This window comes from Cataglyphis hispanica, chromosome 23 (assembly GCF_021464435.1).
Source record: "Cataglyphis hispanica isolate Lineage 1 chromosome 23, ULB_Chis1_1.0, whole genome shotgun sequence".
In the NCBI taxonomy this organism is placed as follows: domain Eukaryota; kingdom Metazoa; phylum Arthropoda; class Insecta; order Hymenoptera; family Formicidae; genus Cataglyphis; species Cataglyphis hispanica.
The window spans coordinates 1,471,725-1,489,095 of record NC_065976.1 but is presented as its reverse complement, the minus strand read 5'-3'; the positions used below and the strand labels follow the sequence as shown (position 1 = coordinate 1,489,095).

The following is a 17,371-nucleotide window of genomic DNA, read 5'->3' as shown; positions in this document are numbered from 1 at the left end:
CCGAAATTCATCATACACGTAGAAAAGTCAGTCTTTCAAAATTTTCAATAAAATATTTTCTTTCGCTTATATGTGATGAGAATTTTAAAAAGAATCAACGTATATGTAAATGATTATTACTGTGTTAAAGCGCCGTCATGCCTTTATTTAGGAATATTTCTAGTTTATAATAGCGATATATTTTCATTACGCTTTTTTATCATAATTTCCTTCTGACTTATAAGAATTCTATTGACAAAATATATTAAAGAAGATATAGCTTTATGTATTCATGTTTATGAATTTTATTATATTCCATTTATAAATTGTTTTATCATGTTTACGAGAATTCTACTATATTTTATTTAACATGTTTATTGTGTCGTAATTTAAAGTCTTTTGCCAAGTTTAACGTTAAACGATAAATATTACTAAAAACTTTGAAAAAAAAAAAGAGAAAATTTTATTCATGCATTGAAATCTTTAGTGCGCCGTAAAATCATATTTGCGTTGGATAAAAGCAGCTATAAACGCTCTAGGTTAATTCAGATTATAAGTCTCTATTGCGCGTATGTGCATTATTGAATTGGATAGCTGAAATCTTTCATGTCGACGCTGCAGTCAAATTATGCATTTATCGCTCATTACATGATCATCTTGCCCTTAGCATAATAATATCGATAGAGTTTCACAAAAGGCAGAAAATGTAATAACGGGTGAAAAGCCAAGTTAACGTATGCCTTTATTTAGGACACAAAGGCAATATCGTCATTAAAATTTTCTGCATCAAAATTGCAGTTAATCTATCATCTGCTCTGATCCGCTCCTACACTATCGCGAGATCTAAAAAAGAGATCTAAAAAAGAGATGCAAAAAAATTCATGCACAATTATGTAAATTCACAAATTCTCTATATGCAATTAATACATAAATTATTGGCACTCTGTAATTCCTTATAAATTGCTAAAATAATAAACATACACACAATATAGATATATCAATCAGTCAATTACAAAATTTGTACGACAGAAATTCAAACATCTTTCAAATATATGTAAAAAGTGAATTTTTAAAAGCTACATACATCAAATTTGAAAGATATAAAAATAATAGTTATTCTAAAACTTGATTTATATGGCATTTTTCACATAAATGTTTTAAATAATGCCTACACATATTTGCAGATATTTTTGATAGAGAAATGTTTAATTTTTTAATATTAAAAATTATTTTTATTTTTAAAGACGATCCAATTCTAACATATACACAGAGGAATTATTCATAAATCATTTTGATAATAAACAACATTTGCAAACTTTTGCAAACATTCGCGAGAATAATTTCAGAATAATAAAGCCAGACTTACGTGTCGCGTCAGATATTTGGGCGAACAACGCGATAGAGAGTAATCCAACCACGAGCAGAAGCGTGGTCAGGAAGAACGATCTCGAGCTGCAGCCCATCACGGCATCACTACTGATCACTACCCGATTCACGCAGTAGTTCTCGCCGGATATCACCGACGGCGTGTCTCGAACTCTCGGCGACGCGAGAGACGACTCGTCTCTTCCCAGCTCAACTGAGCTCGAGGATTTCACTGTCAACCTCGCGGCGAAAACGTCCAGCTGTCATCCGCGCGAAAGAGTCCGCTCGAGCACCACCACCACCACCTCCACCACCACCACCACCACCACCACCACCACCACCACCACTAATTCCGCGAACGTTCCGAGCGCGCGATTCAGCATCGACGATGGACCATCGCGCGAGGAGACTGCGTTTTCGTCGCGAGAAAATCGAACATTAATGTTTCGTTCGCGTAACGCATCTCTTCGTGCACCATCTCCTCCTTTCGTAAAATCCGCACTTCACAGACTGGACCACAAAAATCGACAAAAAGTCGAAGGCGAAAGAAAGAAAAACTCAATCTGCAAATTACCCGTGGGCTTCGCGTCAGGAAATCGCAACCGATTTCCGAACGCGATAGCTAATAATCGTTACGGAGAAAGGATGGCGACAACGGAACGCCCCTTCGAATTGTGGTGAATCGTTTGATTCACCGTCACCGAACGCATACTTCGATTGTCGGACTTTAGACTAGAGGATCCCGATCGAATTTCCCCGGGCGTAATGTCGACTCGTGTGAAGGACTCGTTAAAGTTGGGCATTAAAATGCCATTGTAAGCGATGCGAGTCAAATTGCCGGGTAAATTCAGTTCCACGAAGAAAAAGCTCTCGTTTAGTACGTAACGTGTATGTGTTGCTGGACTAGATTAATTTCCGCCACTTTATCTACCTGCTGCTTACATTAACAATGCGAGAACATGGTTTACATCGAATAATGCATATGATTTTTAAATGAATCATGAATTAAGACATTAAAAGAATGCACTATTATTATGTTGCCAATATCTATTTAAAATAATTATAAAAAACGCGATAGAATAGCACAAATGTTCAATTCGATAATAATGATAATAATATATTTATTATACATTATAAAATATTTATTATATATTATTTGCTTTATTAAAATAAACACGTCATTTACGATCGTAATGTATAAGTATGTGTAAATAAACGAGTAATCTAAATCCGCGAGAGAATGCGCGCATATGTAAATGCGATCGCTATTGTATTCATCAACACGTTTCAGCCAACGATTGATCCTCTATTTTTAACGTAATTTCGCACAAGCGTTCGAAATAGTCGATCGCAATCGCGCACGAGAATGCCAAATGATTGCGATCTGTCAACTAATGCGCGCGGCCTCGCGTCATCGCTTTCATGCAACGTGCAATTATGTTGAAAATTATGTCCCACAATCGTGAAAATGGGAACGCGGCGCGAGTCATTTAACGTTTGATTTCCGAAACCGTGATGATTTACGCGGCTAATTGAAGTATGTCGGGCCGTCGGCTGTCGAAATCTGGGGCCTTTTGCGAGCGAGGGAACGAATGAACGAGCGATTCGAGGGTGTTCGCATTGGACGGGAGGGAGGGAGGGAAGGAGGGGGGGGGGCATAAATCATCTTCGCGTTTCGCGCAAACGAACGATCTTTTAAATTGATCGTCCCGCTCGGTCGGCGGTCGTACTTGTAGATTGATACACCGATACGCGCTCCGCATGCCTCGAATATTAAAAAAGCCGGCCATAAATTATCTCGTCCTTGATATCCCGTGCGAGCGGATGATATCGGAAAATTCACGTGATTAGAATAATGTAGGATGAATCGAGCGAGATCACGAGATATTATTTTTTTGAAATAATTGAAAAATCTCCGAAATATCTCCGTCTGATTACAACGAGTGTTCTCTTTTTTTTTTTCTAACGCAGTTACAATCTCGCGAAAAGCGACATTTCTCTGACGACTTTCATCGTGATCGTCCTATATTCTAAAAAAAAAATAAAAATAAAAAAAAAATGACAAAACTCGTTCCGAAAGTTGAAGCCATACCGTTTCCATCCGCGTCGTTAAATTAATGCGCGCATTCGTAACTTTGACATCGTTATTTCGATCTTTGACACGCGCGCGCGCATGCCGATGTGTACAAATGTTGATATTTGAAACGAGGGAGAGATACCGTAGATAGATAGAGAGAGAGAGAGAGAGAGAGAGACAGAGAAAGAGAGAGATGAATAGAGCTTTCGTCGCTGTCAGAACGGATGGTCCGAAACTTACGGAAGTGGGTCACGGCGCGTATTTAAGCAGGAGACTCCGTATCGGTTTATTCCCCACCTGCAATCACCGGCCCGAAAACCGGAGTACACAAAGTCCCTCGTGCATATGCATGGCGCGGTCGCTTTGTTCCGACGACCCTCGAACCGCTCGTCTCCACGCGTGTTGTTCCTGCTCTACGATTGTTCTCGTAGCCGCCGGTGCAAAGGCACATCGCATTCTACTCTACCTCGCCCTCCGTCCTCCTCCCCTCCCCCGCTATTTCTCGCGAGAGACCGGGAGTAAAATCACGCGTGCGCTTTCCCCTCCCCCTCCCTCCTTCTCTTTTTCTCCAAAAAAGAGAGAGGATAAATATCCGACTGGTACGACACAGTCGACATTTATTTTAAGAACAAGCTGCGCGTCACGAGCAGCGAACTACCCTCTCGCTCATAAATCCCATCGACGTCAAATCACAGCTACAAACTCGTATGTATTTTTTTTTTTTTTTCGGACGGAAAAGGAGAGCAAGGTCGAACAGAGAAGGGATGATATCGCTATTAACGCGGCTGCGTCGGGTACTGTCAGTCCTCTCGTCCTGTCGTCGTGTGTTTCGAAAGCGCGTTCTCAAGCGCCGCTGATGGAGGTAGATAAAAAAAGCGAACGCGTCACGAAAATCGAAGCTGCATCCGCGAGGCAGTGCGAGTGCGGGAATAATCGAGGGCCGACTCACCCTTCTTCGCGTCCGAGAGGCACACGTGACGAGCTTCCGCGATCGGCACGCGAATTCCGACAATCGTCTGGAGCACGTGACCGATCGATCTCGCGTGAGGGAGCGATTACGATTCTCGCGTTTTCATCGAGAGCATCGCGCCCTTTCCTTCGGAACGCGATAGCAATCTTTGACGATTTATGATTCGGCAATATTATTACACGCTACGACATGCGATCGACGAGCTCTCTCTTCGTTATGGTTGTCAAACATCAGTCGCGATATTTCTATTATGAGAAAATTCAGAGAGCCGACTCTCTCTTTCTCTCCGACATCGGCCCAACCCTCGAAACCTTTCTATCAAATACACGCGGACATCCGCTTCAAAATCGTCCACATCATCCCTTCTCACCGGGAGAAACCGGCTAAACGACGTTCCCGAACAATGAGAATCCTTTCGAGACACTCTTTGGGTAAAACGAGTCCAATCTCTCTCACGGCACAGCGAGAAGGACGAGTATCATTCGACGCACTTGCAGCATCGAAGTAAATCCCCGGAGAGAGTGCACCGTGCAGATTCCACAACACCTCGGGGACACGGCGTCTCGCTTACCCGCGGGAACGTTTCCTCGTCGGTTCTCGAACGGACAAACGCGCACAAGGCAAGAAGGAACAAACAAGATCGACGTGTATAATCGGGCGCGTACGACCCGCGAGATACCATACGACGATACAGCGAGCTCGGAATGCGCGTCGCGCGCTCTCTCGCCTCTCCGGCTCCGCTCTCGGGACTGAGAGTGCGGAGAGAGAGAAGCGACCGTTTGTCGGACTTTCGAGGGATTCACCGCCACCCCTACCGGCCTGGTGGCCGATGCCCCTGCCTGCAACCCGCGTGTGCTCCGCTTCCCCTGCCGCGCCGATCCCACCACCGCTATCGGCGCCACTCGTCGTCCCACCCGCGCTCCCCTCGTCCATCCTTCCGCCTACCCCCTCTCCCCCGTCCCTAAACCCATGGCGGAGAGGAGGACGACGCCACCCTGGGCGCTCCTATGCGACCCTTGCACGCTGTATATTCCGCCACTGTCGGAATCGAGACCGTGCGAATCATCTCGGGAATGCTTACGATATTATTATTGAAAAATATTTGCTCCCCCGTAAAGATTGCAACATTGAAAAAGTTGCTAAATATTGTCCTAAATAAAGGGATATTAAATTATAAAAATACAATATTTCTCTCAACGCTAACCAACGATTAACAGTCGGATTTTTTTTTTTTTTTTCAATTATCGTCGCGATACAGGAAGCTTCGAATTACATAGCTATCGATATAACCCTTCTGGCCTTATCATTCTGAAATTAATATTAAATTGTGCAAATATAATATACATTCGCTCACCGTATCGCCGCAGGCAGCCAATTCATCGACGATTTCAGATCAATCGCCATTTGTGATGATTTTCCGAAAAATATCCATCCCAACAAACACGGGTAGCAGGAAGTTGGCACAATATATACACACACACACACACACACACACAGTCGCTCAACACTGATTATCATTCGTTTCTGGACAGTTTAATTGAACGCGCGATGCACTTTGAGCGAAATAATGATACGCGGAAACACAACGAACGCGAATCGAGCACTTAAACTACCCAGACACACAGCGCAAGACGACCGAGATGATGCAGTAACGGTCGCGAACGGAGCGAGTCAAAATTCGCGACTTTTGACAGTCAACAGGCGAATTAACGCGATACGATTATCGTGCATGTCACTGTCGGCACTCCCGGTTTTCCCGGACGCGTTAAATATTCACTTTTCGATAGTTAAAGGCGCGATGAACGCGATTTCGCCAGCACTAATGACCGCAACCGACGCGATACGCGACAAGACTGAACAAGAACACGCACACACACATATGTGCAATGAGTAATTATGTTGAATGCATTCGGTAATTTAGATAAAATAATTGCTTACGTGATGTTGTTAAAGGCTTATCGGATATCAAGGATTTTTTGCGATATTTTGATTTGAATCCCAATATTTTATTCGTAGTTATAATGTAAGAATAAGAATATATTTTCTTAAATTACGATCGTAGCGAAATCAAACGAAGTTATGCTCGCGGCAAACGCATTAATATCTCGAACGCTCACAAGAGGTCGGCACCGACCAAGCGCACGCGAGAGACAAGGTGACTAGCTGGATGGACATCGTCCGGCTCTCATTTTTACGCTCGATAAAAAAAAAGAGATGGGGTGATATAATATATAAATTATATATCACTCTTTTTTTATTTAATGATCTATAATACACGATCTACATACGAACCGTCTAATTGAAAAAATCTTATTTATAGCTTTAGATTATTAATTCTTAATAACACGTAATATAATCTCTCAGGTTTCTAATAAGCTTGTATAATAACTTTAATTTGTATTATATAGAGAAAAAAGTTAATATATAAATTATTTCACCAAACATAAAAATGTATATTCGAATCACGGAATATTCTTTATTGTCAAAATCTCTTGCCGTATATTTCGATAATATCGTGTACATTTTTCCATTCTCTAAAGAGTTCTAATTATTAGCAGTTCTAATTATTAATTATATTTTGCATAAATTTTATGGTCATCTAATTAAAGATATACGTCACGTTTCTAACATATCTATATGAGATACTAATCGATTTTCGACAAGTTTTCTATTCTATTACACATTTTTTTAGTCTTGGTGAAGCTTTTTTTTATTTTCTAAAAAGTTTTTCTAATTATCAGCAACGTTAATTAATTTTTTTTATGATCTGATTTTTTTACTTTACTCGATTAAAGATATATCGATACGTTTTTAATGTATTTATGTGAGACATGGTCGATTTTTGACAGTTTTCGTCGCTTCGCGACATTATTATCAGCTTTACAGCTGATTCGTTACTTTATACGAACTGTTAAACAAAAAAGTTTTAGTAATAATAAAATAAACAAAATTATATTATTTTAATTTTATCGGAAGTTAATTTTATCGCAGAGTTTGTCTAGCGCAATTATCTGTTGAAAATCATATATCACATTCCATATGTTTGTGAGTATAAATGAAATATGACATAATGACATTTTTTATATGTATAAAAATTTTTACATTTACATTTTACAATGTAACATTTTTGTTTATATTGCACGTAGAAGAAAAATGAAAACATTTTTCTCATGACCAGAAATAACGAAAGATAAGTCCAGTACTAGCCAAATATATGCTATATAAAGCTACGTACACGTCAAAAGGAATTCGATTAATTTTCTCTCAAAAAGCGTTCACTTACAAGGCCCGTGCTTAAAGCAAAATTGAACGACGGTAATAGGTTACAATTAGCCGGGAGACATCTGGCGCGGGCAAAAAAGTCAACGAGAACAAATGTGCGCTTAAAAAGTGACATTGCTTCTTTCCGTCGCGTTCACTAAAATAACTCCGAGGCCGAGAGCGATGATGCTTTATTTTTCGGTCGAGATCGACAAGAAGACCCGGGCCTTGACGCCGGCGGACAGAAGGACTTGTCTTAACTCCAATCACGTCCCGGGAAAAACTCCGTCTTGTCCCCAGGGTACTATTTCCTATTTTACGATATCTACAGGGTGCTATAAACAAGCTCTTCCCAGGAACGAGGACGTGGGGTATGAAAGGAACCGAATGCGGAGTCGGAGGTTAGCCCTAGGATGAAAAGTTTGCTTAAAGTGTCTAGCTCGCGCGTATTCTTTGACGATGCAAAGATTCAGAATCATCCCCGAGAGTATCACTCGCGAACCGCGAGCTTTGCATGTACCGTCCCGACGCGAAAAGTTCACGGATACACCACCCCATCTCATGAATGATCCACAGAGATCGTGCCATTACTATATATATATATATATATATATATGTATTGTGGCTCGAGTTCCATTATTGTTGCCTACAAAAGTATCGGCGAAAATGCAAGTTTCGTTGCGTGAGAGGTAAGATCGAGTTTTGAATATGCCATTGTGATTTAAAAGCCATATAAGCGCGTGGTGCGATATTAACACCAAATTTCAATTCAAGTCGCGTATACGCTTTCCGTCATTATCAATTCTATAGTTTCGTATTCTGTTGCTATCACAGCTATTAATCTGAAAGGCTGCTTTTATTAATCTGAAGCGACATTTATCGCGAAACTTTAAAAACTTTCTACTTATTCGTAAAAGTAAATTCCAATTGTATAAATTAACCGCAATTTTGTTCATTTAATACCGAGGGAAATCGAGAAAGACATAGATAACAAACGATATTAAGACAATAAGATGACCTCACTGCAGGAGATAATTGATACCAATCTATAGCCACTTTTGGAGTTCTCGTCTCGATTTATCGCCCACATATCGTGTAAGGGCGCTTGTCCTAGCAACTATCACGGAATTTCCCACAGTCCACTGTGTAAAGTTCACTGTGGGCCGGTGTCCTTTTGTCAAAACAATGTGCGCCGCGAATGCAAGCGAGGTGGTGGCCACACTTCCCAGGTCGCCGATATTAACATCTTGGTCGACGCTGTAATTTTCGTCGGGCTGATATATTGCGGCGTCTCGTTGTGCGGTGGTGGCCGTATTACGGCTAATATTTCTCCTCCTTACAGAACGAAAATTGAGTACTTTATAAGGAGGCGGGACATTAATAACTCGTACAGCCGGCCGGTATTTTCAGGACAGCTTAAAAGCTTCTGCCGCATCGATGATATATCGTATGCTCGCAAAAGTAGTGACACGGGCTCTGCAACGCGTAAAAACTTGCGATTTTGCGACGAAGAAGCGGACAAAATTCACATCGCCATTCGTATTTTGCTCGTTAATACGTTGGTATATTAACCAGACTCGTTTATCTGTTAGACACCGTATATAGTTTATAGAGTCTATGAATGTCTGAAGAATCCATAGAAATTTTTGATATGATCTGATAAAAAAGAATCTATTGATTCTAAAATACGAAGAAGAACATATAATAACAATAATAAAATTCTTACTGTAATTTTAATATGCTTTGCGTAGATCAGTGCAAAATCCAAAAGCAGAAGTATCGAGAACGAAATCTTATTAAAATGGCTTTGACGCGTTAAGTAGCACGATTATTTAATGTCATCAATCAATGTCAGATTTTTATGATTCGATTCTATGTGGATAAAAAAATTGAAACAATTACTTCCTAAATCGGGAATTATATAATATAAAAAAAAATGTATGTTAGTTTATAATATAATTAAATGTCAGTTAAAATCTTTATGTTATATTACTTATTGTTGATAATAATTGTTTATTTTAAAAAATGATTAATTAATTGATCATTGATATTCAAATCTATATCTTTTAAAATATTATGATTTATAATTTACAATAAAATTCAAGATTTCATTTTATATATAATTTTATAGACCTTCTTTAATATATATATATATATGTATATGTATATTTTTTTTTCAATCTTTAAATATATACTCTGTACACACACACACACACATTTTACACAATATAAAATTATATAAAATTATAAATCTATTTCGAATATTTTATCGTGAATTATGGATCGTTTAAAAATCTAAAGCAATCTAATTTGTTATTTAGAAAAAAAAATATTTTATCAATATAAGAGCATCGAATGAAAATATGATGATTTTAATTATTGATTTCCACCCGTAACATCATATATTATTTGCACTCCATTTTCTGACACTTTGTTCTCTTTCTTGTTCTCTTTGCGCAAATGGAACCTTAAAGCCTCGAGAATATAATCGATCAAACCCGTCGCAATAATAATCTCCTCGTGATTATTGGAAGCCTCATATTCACACATAGTTCGTGGCATGAGAGCAACTTTAACACGTAATCAAGTTCGATAATTTTATTCGCATCGAACTATAAACGGAAGAAGCGGCGCAATTAAACGGCGCGGATTATTATGATAATGATACGTTCAATAGTACTTTCAATAGTGCGTTTTGCCGTCGATTCTGCGTTCATGCGCGCGTAATTAAAGCACCGAATGTTAAAAAGCAATTCTGTTGGCGGCGCCGGCGGTGTGTCCGAGCGTATAAACTTTCACAGCGACATATCAAACGCAATTACCGATCGGACCGTATTGCAAGAGCTATACCGCCCTGCTCGGATTACTCGGACTACAAACCCCTTAATTACGATTGCTTGTGCTTGGTACATAAATCAACGTATGATATTCGATATGGTGAATCTCCCGCGCGAGTTGCAACACATTCAGTTTTCTTGTCGTTAAAGCGCCGATCACAGATATCTTTTAAAACCTTTCTCTTTCTCTCTGTTTCTTTAAACTGTATTATATTAATATAAGATCTCATAATATTTTACATTATTAATAATAGTTATGAGTTTATCTTAATCAATATAAAATTGTAACTTTTATTAATGAATAAATTAAACATCGAAGAATTTTATATTTCTTGTATGTAAAAATTATTTTATACTATATATTTATTAATTAATATTTTCTTTAATAATACTAATAAAATCCGAGCTTTTAATTGATACTTTTAAATATTATACTTTTATAATAATAATAAATAATTAAATAAATATATATATATATTTTTTTTTATTTTCTTAGTCAAAAATGTGTATAGGGAAAAAAGGAGATTAAAAAATAAAGCAGAATAGAAAGATTTATCTTATATACAATTATAGCGTCTCTCACAGAATTTAATCACAATAAATTTTATAGAATATATTATAGAATTCATCATGCGCGATAATGAAAATTACGAATCCAATGAAATATCTAATCTTTTTCCAATCATATACATTACAAAGCAATATGTGCCAGTAAGGATTATGTATCATTGATCATTAGTCCTGTTCAATCCGTGCGCATTGGAAATGCATGCTGCTTAAATTACCAATTAACGATTCATTAACGCTTGCGTCAAATATAAACCGGTTCAAATTGTTCCGATTTCCAATTGATAGCTTATACAGTCATTATTATAGAATTATTAACTGTATATTAAGATAAAGATTTTCAGACAAATAATGGAAATTTAGAAAAGATATGAACAAAAATTTTACAAGTAAAATAAATATGTACATATACATTGGATACACAAGATTGTTTTTAATAAGGAAACGACTTTGATGCAATTCGATGTATTTATAGAAATATGAGTACCTACACTAAATTATTTGCAAGAGAAACAATTTTATAAGTATCTAATGCCCATTTATATGTTTCAACTTGTCTTTATATCATTCATCTCATTTGTAACATTTTTCTCCTAGCTTTATTAAGATATTTTCTCGAAAAAAAATAACACACATAGACAAAATTTTTATGTATAAAAATTTTTATGTATAAAAAACATATTATATAGCAGTAAATATATTTTTTAGTTCTTTTTTTTATTAGATTATCAAGATTAAATATTCTCCGTGATTAATCTATGCAGAGCAAAGGATATTATTATATTATAACAGAAAAATTATCAAATATAAATGTTTAATTATTTTCATATTTTTATGTTTATAATAGAACAATGAAATGTTTTTAATATCAATAACAGCTTTAAGATTATTCCTGATAGTGGTAAAGTAATAAAGCTACCTAACTAAACACAGAGAACACAGTAGCTGTCGCGCAGACCTTAATCCCGACCTTAATCACGACTTTAATCACGATTACTCGCGAATTAGCGGACGGTGTTCAATACTAACGACACTCGCTACCATTCAGTTACTCCTGTTGCAAGACGAACGCGCTCGACGACCCGTGATTAGAGGAGAAGAAGAGAGAGAGAGAGAGAGAGAGAGAGAGAGAGAGAGAGAGAGAGAGAGAGAGAGAGACGTCAAAGAAGAGCATACAAGGGAGAATGAGGGAAAGGAAGAAAGGGTGTGGTAGGGAGACGGGAAAAAGGCCAGGGATAGAGGAGATAGAGCCCTTTCAAACTCTTAATTCGCCTGCGGCCAGCCCCTTTCTCGACGTGACCCTTCTCGAACTCCTGCGCACATCATCACCGAAAGGGGGGGTGCATGAGACGTATAGTTCTGGCTCCACTGTAACCATGGAAACAGACGCACAGTCGATGTGTCATCGTCGGCATCACACACCCGTTATATAGTCTACAGTCTACGCTACGAGATATACACGTGCGCGCAAAAGCACGTTCACAAATGACATTTGCGCGTGGTTGGGAGTTCAAGTTACACTGGGATCTCGGGATCTTTCTCTTTCTTTCTCTCTTTCTCTAGGAAACAAAAGAAACGAATCAATGAAGACACGTATCTTTGAGATAGCTGCATATGATGGCTTGAAACAGCTGATCGGTATGATGACAACGCATACGCGCAGCCTTTTGAAATTTTCGCAGGATAAAAACTTATAAATTCTTTACACCTGTTTTTCACGGAGAGAGAAACATTGTATCGATCATTTAAGTCATTTCTTTCTCTTTGAAGATTGGCATGAAATTTCTGGATAAATATCACTGCGGAAAGAAAGAAAAAATTGAGGGAACTGTGTAGATGTATCGTCAAAGAGATAAATATAGTGAACTTAGATTCCAATTGGAAAATCTTCTTTTAATAATAAATAACGAAGAACAGATTGCACGTAAAATTATGAAATTATCGAAAAATCAGAGAACTAAAGGAATAAGTTAAAATATAATAAAATAGAGAACTAAAGGAATAAGTCAAAATGAAATACGATACATTAATGATACATGTGTGTGTGTGTGTGTGTGTGTATGTGATCGAATATTATTGATATTATTACAATATTAAATTATATTGAGAGACATTATCGAGACAATAAGAGTTCTATTGTATTATGAAATGCGAGATTATAGAATGATTGATCGTATCAAAAAGAACGCGATGTACATTACGAGACGAATATACAGTAGAGCGGATATCCCGTAGCAATTATTCTTTTAGAGTCCGCACTAAAAGATCCGTATATTACAGCCTGTTTATGGTCCGGGAAAAGCATTACTTTGAGAGCAATAAACGTCGACTACCGAGAGAATATCACCTGGAGTGTGTACACATGTCCCAACGATTAACGTCAAGATTCAGGCCACTTCGCCGCGGCTTTTCACTCACTGACTTATGAACCAAACACTTCTGGTTAGAGGCATTCGATTAAAATCAAGAGAAAAATTCTTGATTCTTTAACGTCAAATACAATTATTTCTTTTGAAAATTTCGAAAGCATTAAAAAAATGATAATATTAAATTAATTTACATAAATAGTTTCTTGATCGAAATAAAATTAATTTTGTCAAATATTAGATTTTATTATATAGTGACAATAACTTATTTATCAATATTTATTCATTAGTTTGAAATATAAGATACAAAATATTTAACGTTAATTTTTATATTGAAATAATGTTTAAAATAATATGTATATGAAACGTTAAATATATATTTCGAGACAGCAGCAAATTAACGGTAACACATGGTAGATATATTTGACCTTTTCGGAGTATATTATTGTTATCACAAGCGCACAGCGTGTTGTCATTCGTGCGGCAATATTCGAAAAGTAAGATAGTAATGCGAAATGCTTCGTATATTATCAACATCCTTTTCGAAACATGATTGTGACGAGTATCGGGAAATAATTTGCTATAATGAATACAATTGACAATCAATTAATTTTCAATAGACGATTACAACTTGCGACAGCGGCTTTTTATCGAAGTGCGTATTTCTCTACTTATTCCTCGTGATTTATTCATTTATAATTTCAATTAGCAAGTGAAATTTTTTTTTATTTAACGCGCATAAATTGATTTTATTTCGTCCAATATTTAAATTAACTTAACATTAAAAGTCAGAAATAATTACATTGTTTATTGCATTATTTGCACGTTTCGAATTCCAGAATGGAGACGCATACCTTGTCCATTCTTCCTTCTTACCGTCTTCAACCTCTATCGCTTTTCCCTAGCAACGTCACCTGCGACGTTATAAATTACAGATCATCTAGAATGTATCAAGTAGACAACACGTAACGTGAGCTGTAACAGCATCCTGGCTTCGGCGCGCGTTTGTGCTCTTTAAAAATTAATATCAGTACAGAAATAGTATTGTCGCATACACGCATACATGTCTAGAATAATCCTGAGTATTAATACATATAAACGAAAGAATGCAAGATCAAATGATTTATCTGATTTACTTGCTTCATTACAATCTAATTTTAGATATAGGCAATATAAGTTTTCAACAAATGCAGCATAATCAAAACTATTATATCACTGACGTAATAAATAATAGAACGTAATAGCATCAAAAACAATAATAAATTTTTGAGACTCAATAATTTTTGTGATTTATATAACAAAGAAATTTTATGTAACTTATCATCTCTTGAAAAAGTAGCATACGCATGATTTTATTTCTTGCTATAATTAAAGAGCTGAAACTTCTAAGTTTCTTTGATTTTCAGTGGCATAAAATAAATTTCATTTATGTATAAGATATGCGTATAAGTATACGCGATATGCTATTTTCAAGAACGATGGGTGTTGTTACCCTTAATACTCCAAAAGTGCGTCACAGCCGGTGAAAAAGTTTCAAACACAGTGAACGAGAAAGAGATCAGGAGCAGATTTGTTTGAAGTAAGTGCGTCGGGAAGGCGCGGGAAATCGCGGGTGTATCCATACATCGTCGTCAGCGAGCCCAAAACAACTACATACCTTATTGCTCCCGTATACCTTCTACAGAGAAGGCGGAATGGCACGTAAAAACATACTCCTAAGAAAGAAAACGCGGCAGCTCGACGTAAAATGATTAGGCGATTTAAATGCATCTATCTTACGCGTCGACGCGGCAACTAGACTTTGAAATACTTATGCCCAACACCCTCTCGGACCTTTTATAAAGGGAGATTACGCTGCGCTGCCGTTCAAGCGAGGAATTTTTCATCGGGCAACATCTGCCAGTATCTCGGCGCCTCGCGTCGTCGTCGCCGACGACGAATCCTTGCAGAATAAAATAGCAAAGTAAGAATTATATTATGCATTTGTTTAATTTAAAGCATCTCAATTTATTTCAGAAACATTAAACATTAAACGATTGCAATAAATCGGGCAATTTGAGAAATATGTAAAGTATCTGTGTATTGAGTATGTGTGTATATATGTAGAACTAATATTAATTTTTCATATATTTATATTTTGTGCTCTCTCTCTCTCTCTCTCTCTCTCTCTCTCTCTCTCTCTCTTTCTGTCAAATCGCGCACATAAAATTGCTTAACTTTCTGACACATACACGAGCAATGTTAAACTAATTTTTATTATGTTTACACTTATAACTCAGTCTATTGAGATACACACGAAAAACTAATTTCGTTCATCGCCCAGATGTAGATGCGAGCGGGGATTAAGGAGGATTAAGTTCGTAGGGCGTTCACGAAGTAGCAGAGCCGTGAAAAGACCGAGCGATACCTATCTCATTGACGAGATCTCTCGGGGTGAAGGATCCGAGAGCGGGTCGGCGGCAACCGAAAGAGCGGACGAAAGGAATTCCTCGAAATTCCTAGAAAGGTTCTCGTTCTTGTGCCCAGATCCGCCATTCTTCCCCGCCCGCAATGACTATCTCGCACAAGGAGAGACTTTCGAACACCTACCGACTAACGGCGCAGGGACGACGGGAATTTACGATAACGAACGACGAGGGATGCGGGGGAGGACGGTGAGGGCCGCCTCCTGGAGTCTGTGGTTATTAAATCAGGGCTCGACGGTGTAGCGTTTCATAAATTCGTTAGATACGAACTTTACAACGATAATCTCGTTCCCCTGCCCGAAACAGGCTCTCGGTTTACGGTCGCTCTCTCGTTCCATCCCCCTTTCGCTCGATCCCCTTGTCGCGCGCACACCACCGCGTGCCTGTTCTTGTACGTTCTTTTAAGTCCTATTGCTTCCGTCGAGCTGTTTAGAAATCGACCGACGGTTGTTACGGTGTTATTAACACGGTATTGCCTGATGCGCGAAATCAGGAAAACGCAACGGGTGTATATTCGTAATTGGATGGAAGAAAAATCGGGATGAGCGGAAGGAAAATTTCACTGTAAAATACAAAGTGTCAGTATAAAAAATAATTAATATTAATTATGACTCTAACAATATCATTGTGTGAGATATTTACACAACATGATAGAATTTAATATCAAAGTTTTTTTGAAATATTACATTAATATTGCAATACAGAATAGTCGAAAATAATATTGCTTGTTAACAAAATACAATCTGTCTAATCTAATAGTTATTATACAGAACATATATAAATCAACATGTAATATATTTGTGTAATATAGCTGGCACATTAAATATTATGTATTATACTTATGCATGATTAATATCAGTCATTATAACTGCAAGAGATTATCGTGATAATTGTATTTACTGTTACTCTGTTAGTCAAGTAAATTATACGTGTCATAATATGCTTGAAACGTTTAAGTGTAATATGGAACACATGCACAGTCCATTTGGCTGGGAAGCAAAATCCACGATATATGCCAACGAGAAGCCATATAATAAGAAATTTATCGGTCAGATAAAATTACTCTCAGTCAGTGCATTAGCATAATTCAAGTGCTCTCTTCGAGTTCCGCTTATCACTGGGATTCCAGCTTTTAATCTAGAATCATGAGTGAATAACGAGACACACAAGACATCCCGTGCGCGTGTATAACTGTGCAACCCGTTATTTAACTTTGACATTGCGAAATTCAGCACGTGCTTGTTCAATGGTGTCGTTAAAAAGAAAGACTGCCAATTGACGCTCTCGTAATGAATTCGAACAAAACCAAGCTTTACAAAAGCGTACTTTACCGGATTCCGGTAAATGTGCTTTCTTACATAGGGTGCTCATGCTTTCAGTATTCGCCGCAATTTCTCTCCTCTCTCTTTCACTATAATATATTTTGTAATATATTTTCTCTTAAAATAAAAAAAGTGAAATTTCTAGATATGAAATTTATGGAA

The 17,371-nt window shown here is 37.5% G+C and overlaps 2 protein-coding genes across 2 annotated transcripts in view; one reads left to right on the top strand and one right to left on the bottom strand.

Moving 5' to 3' along the window:
* The window catches only part of LOC126857999 (hemicentin-2), a 302,989-nt gene extending 301,356 nt beyond the window's left edge, over positions 1-1,633 (bottom strand). Inside the window, exon 1 of the mRNA XM_050607990.1 lies at positions 1,346-1,633. Within this exon, the coding sequence (XP_050463947.1) occupies positions 1,346-1,442 (97 nt within the window). The 5' untranslated portion in view covers positions 1,443-1,633. The remainder of the gene's footprint in view (positions 1-1,345) is intronic.
* The window catches only part of LOC126857997 (transcription elongation factor B polypeptide 3), a 53,462-nt gene that overhangs the window by 18,014 nt on the left and 18,077 nt on the right, over positions 1-17,371 (top strand). The window lies entirely within an intron of this gene.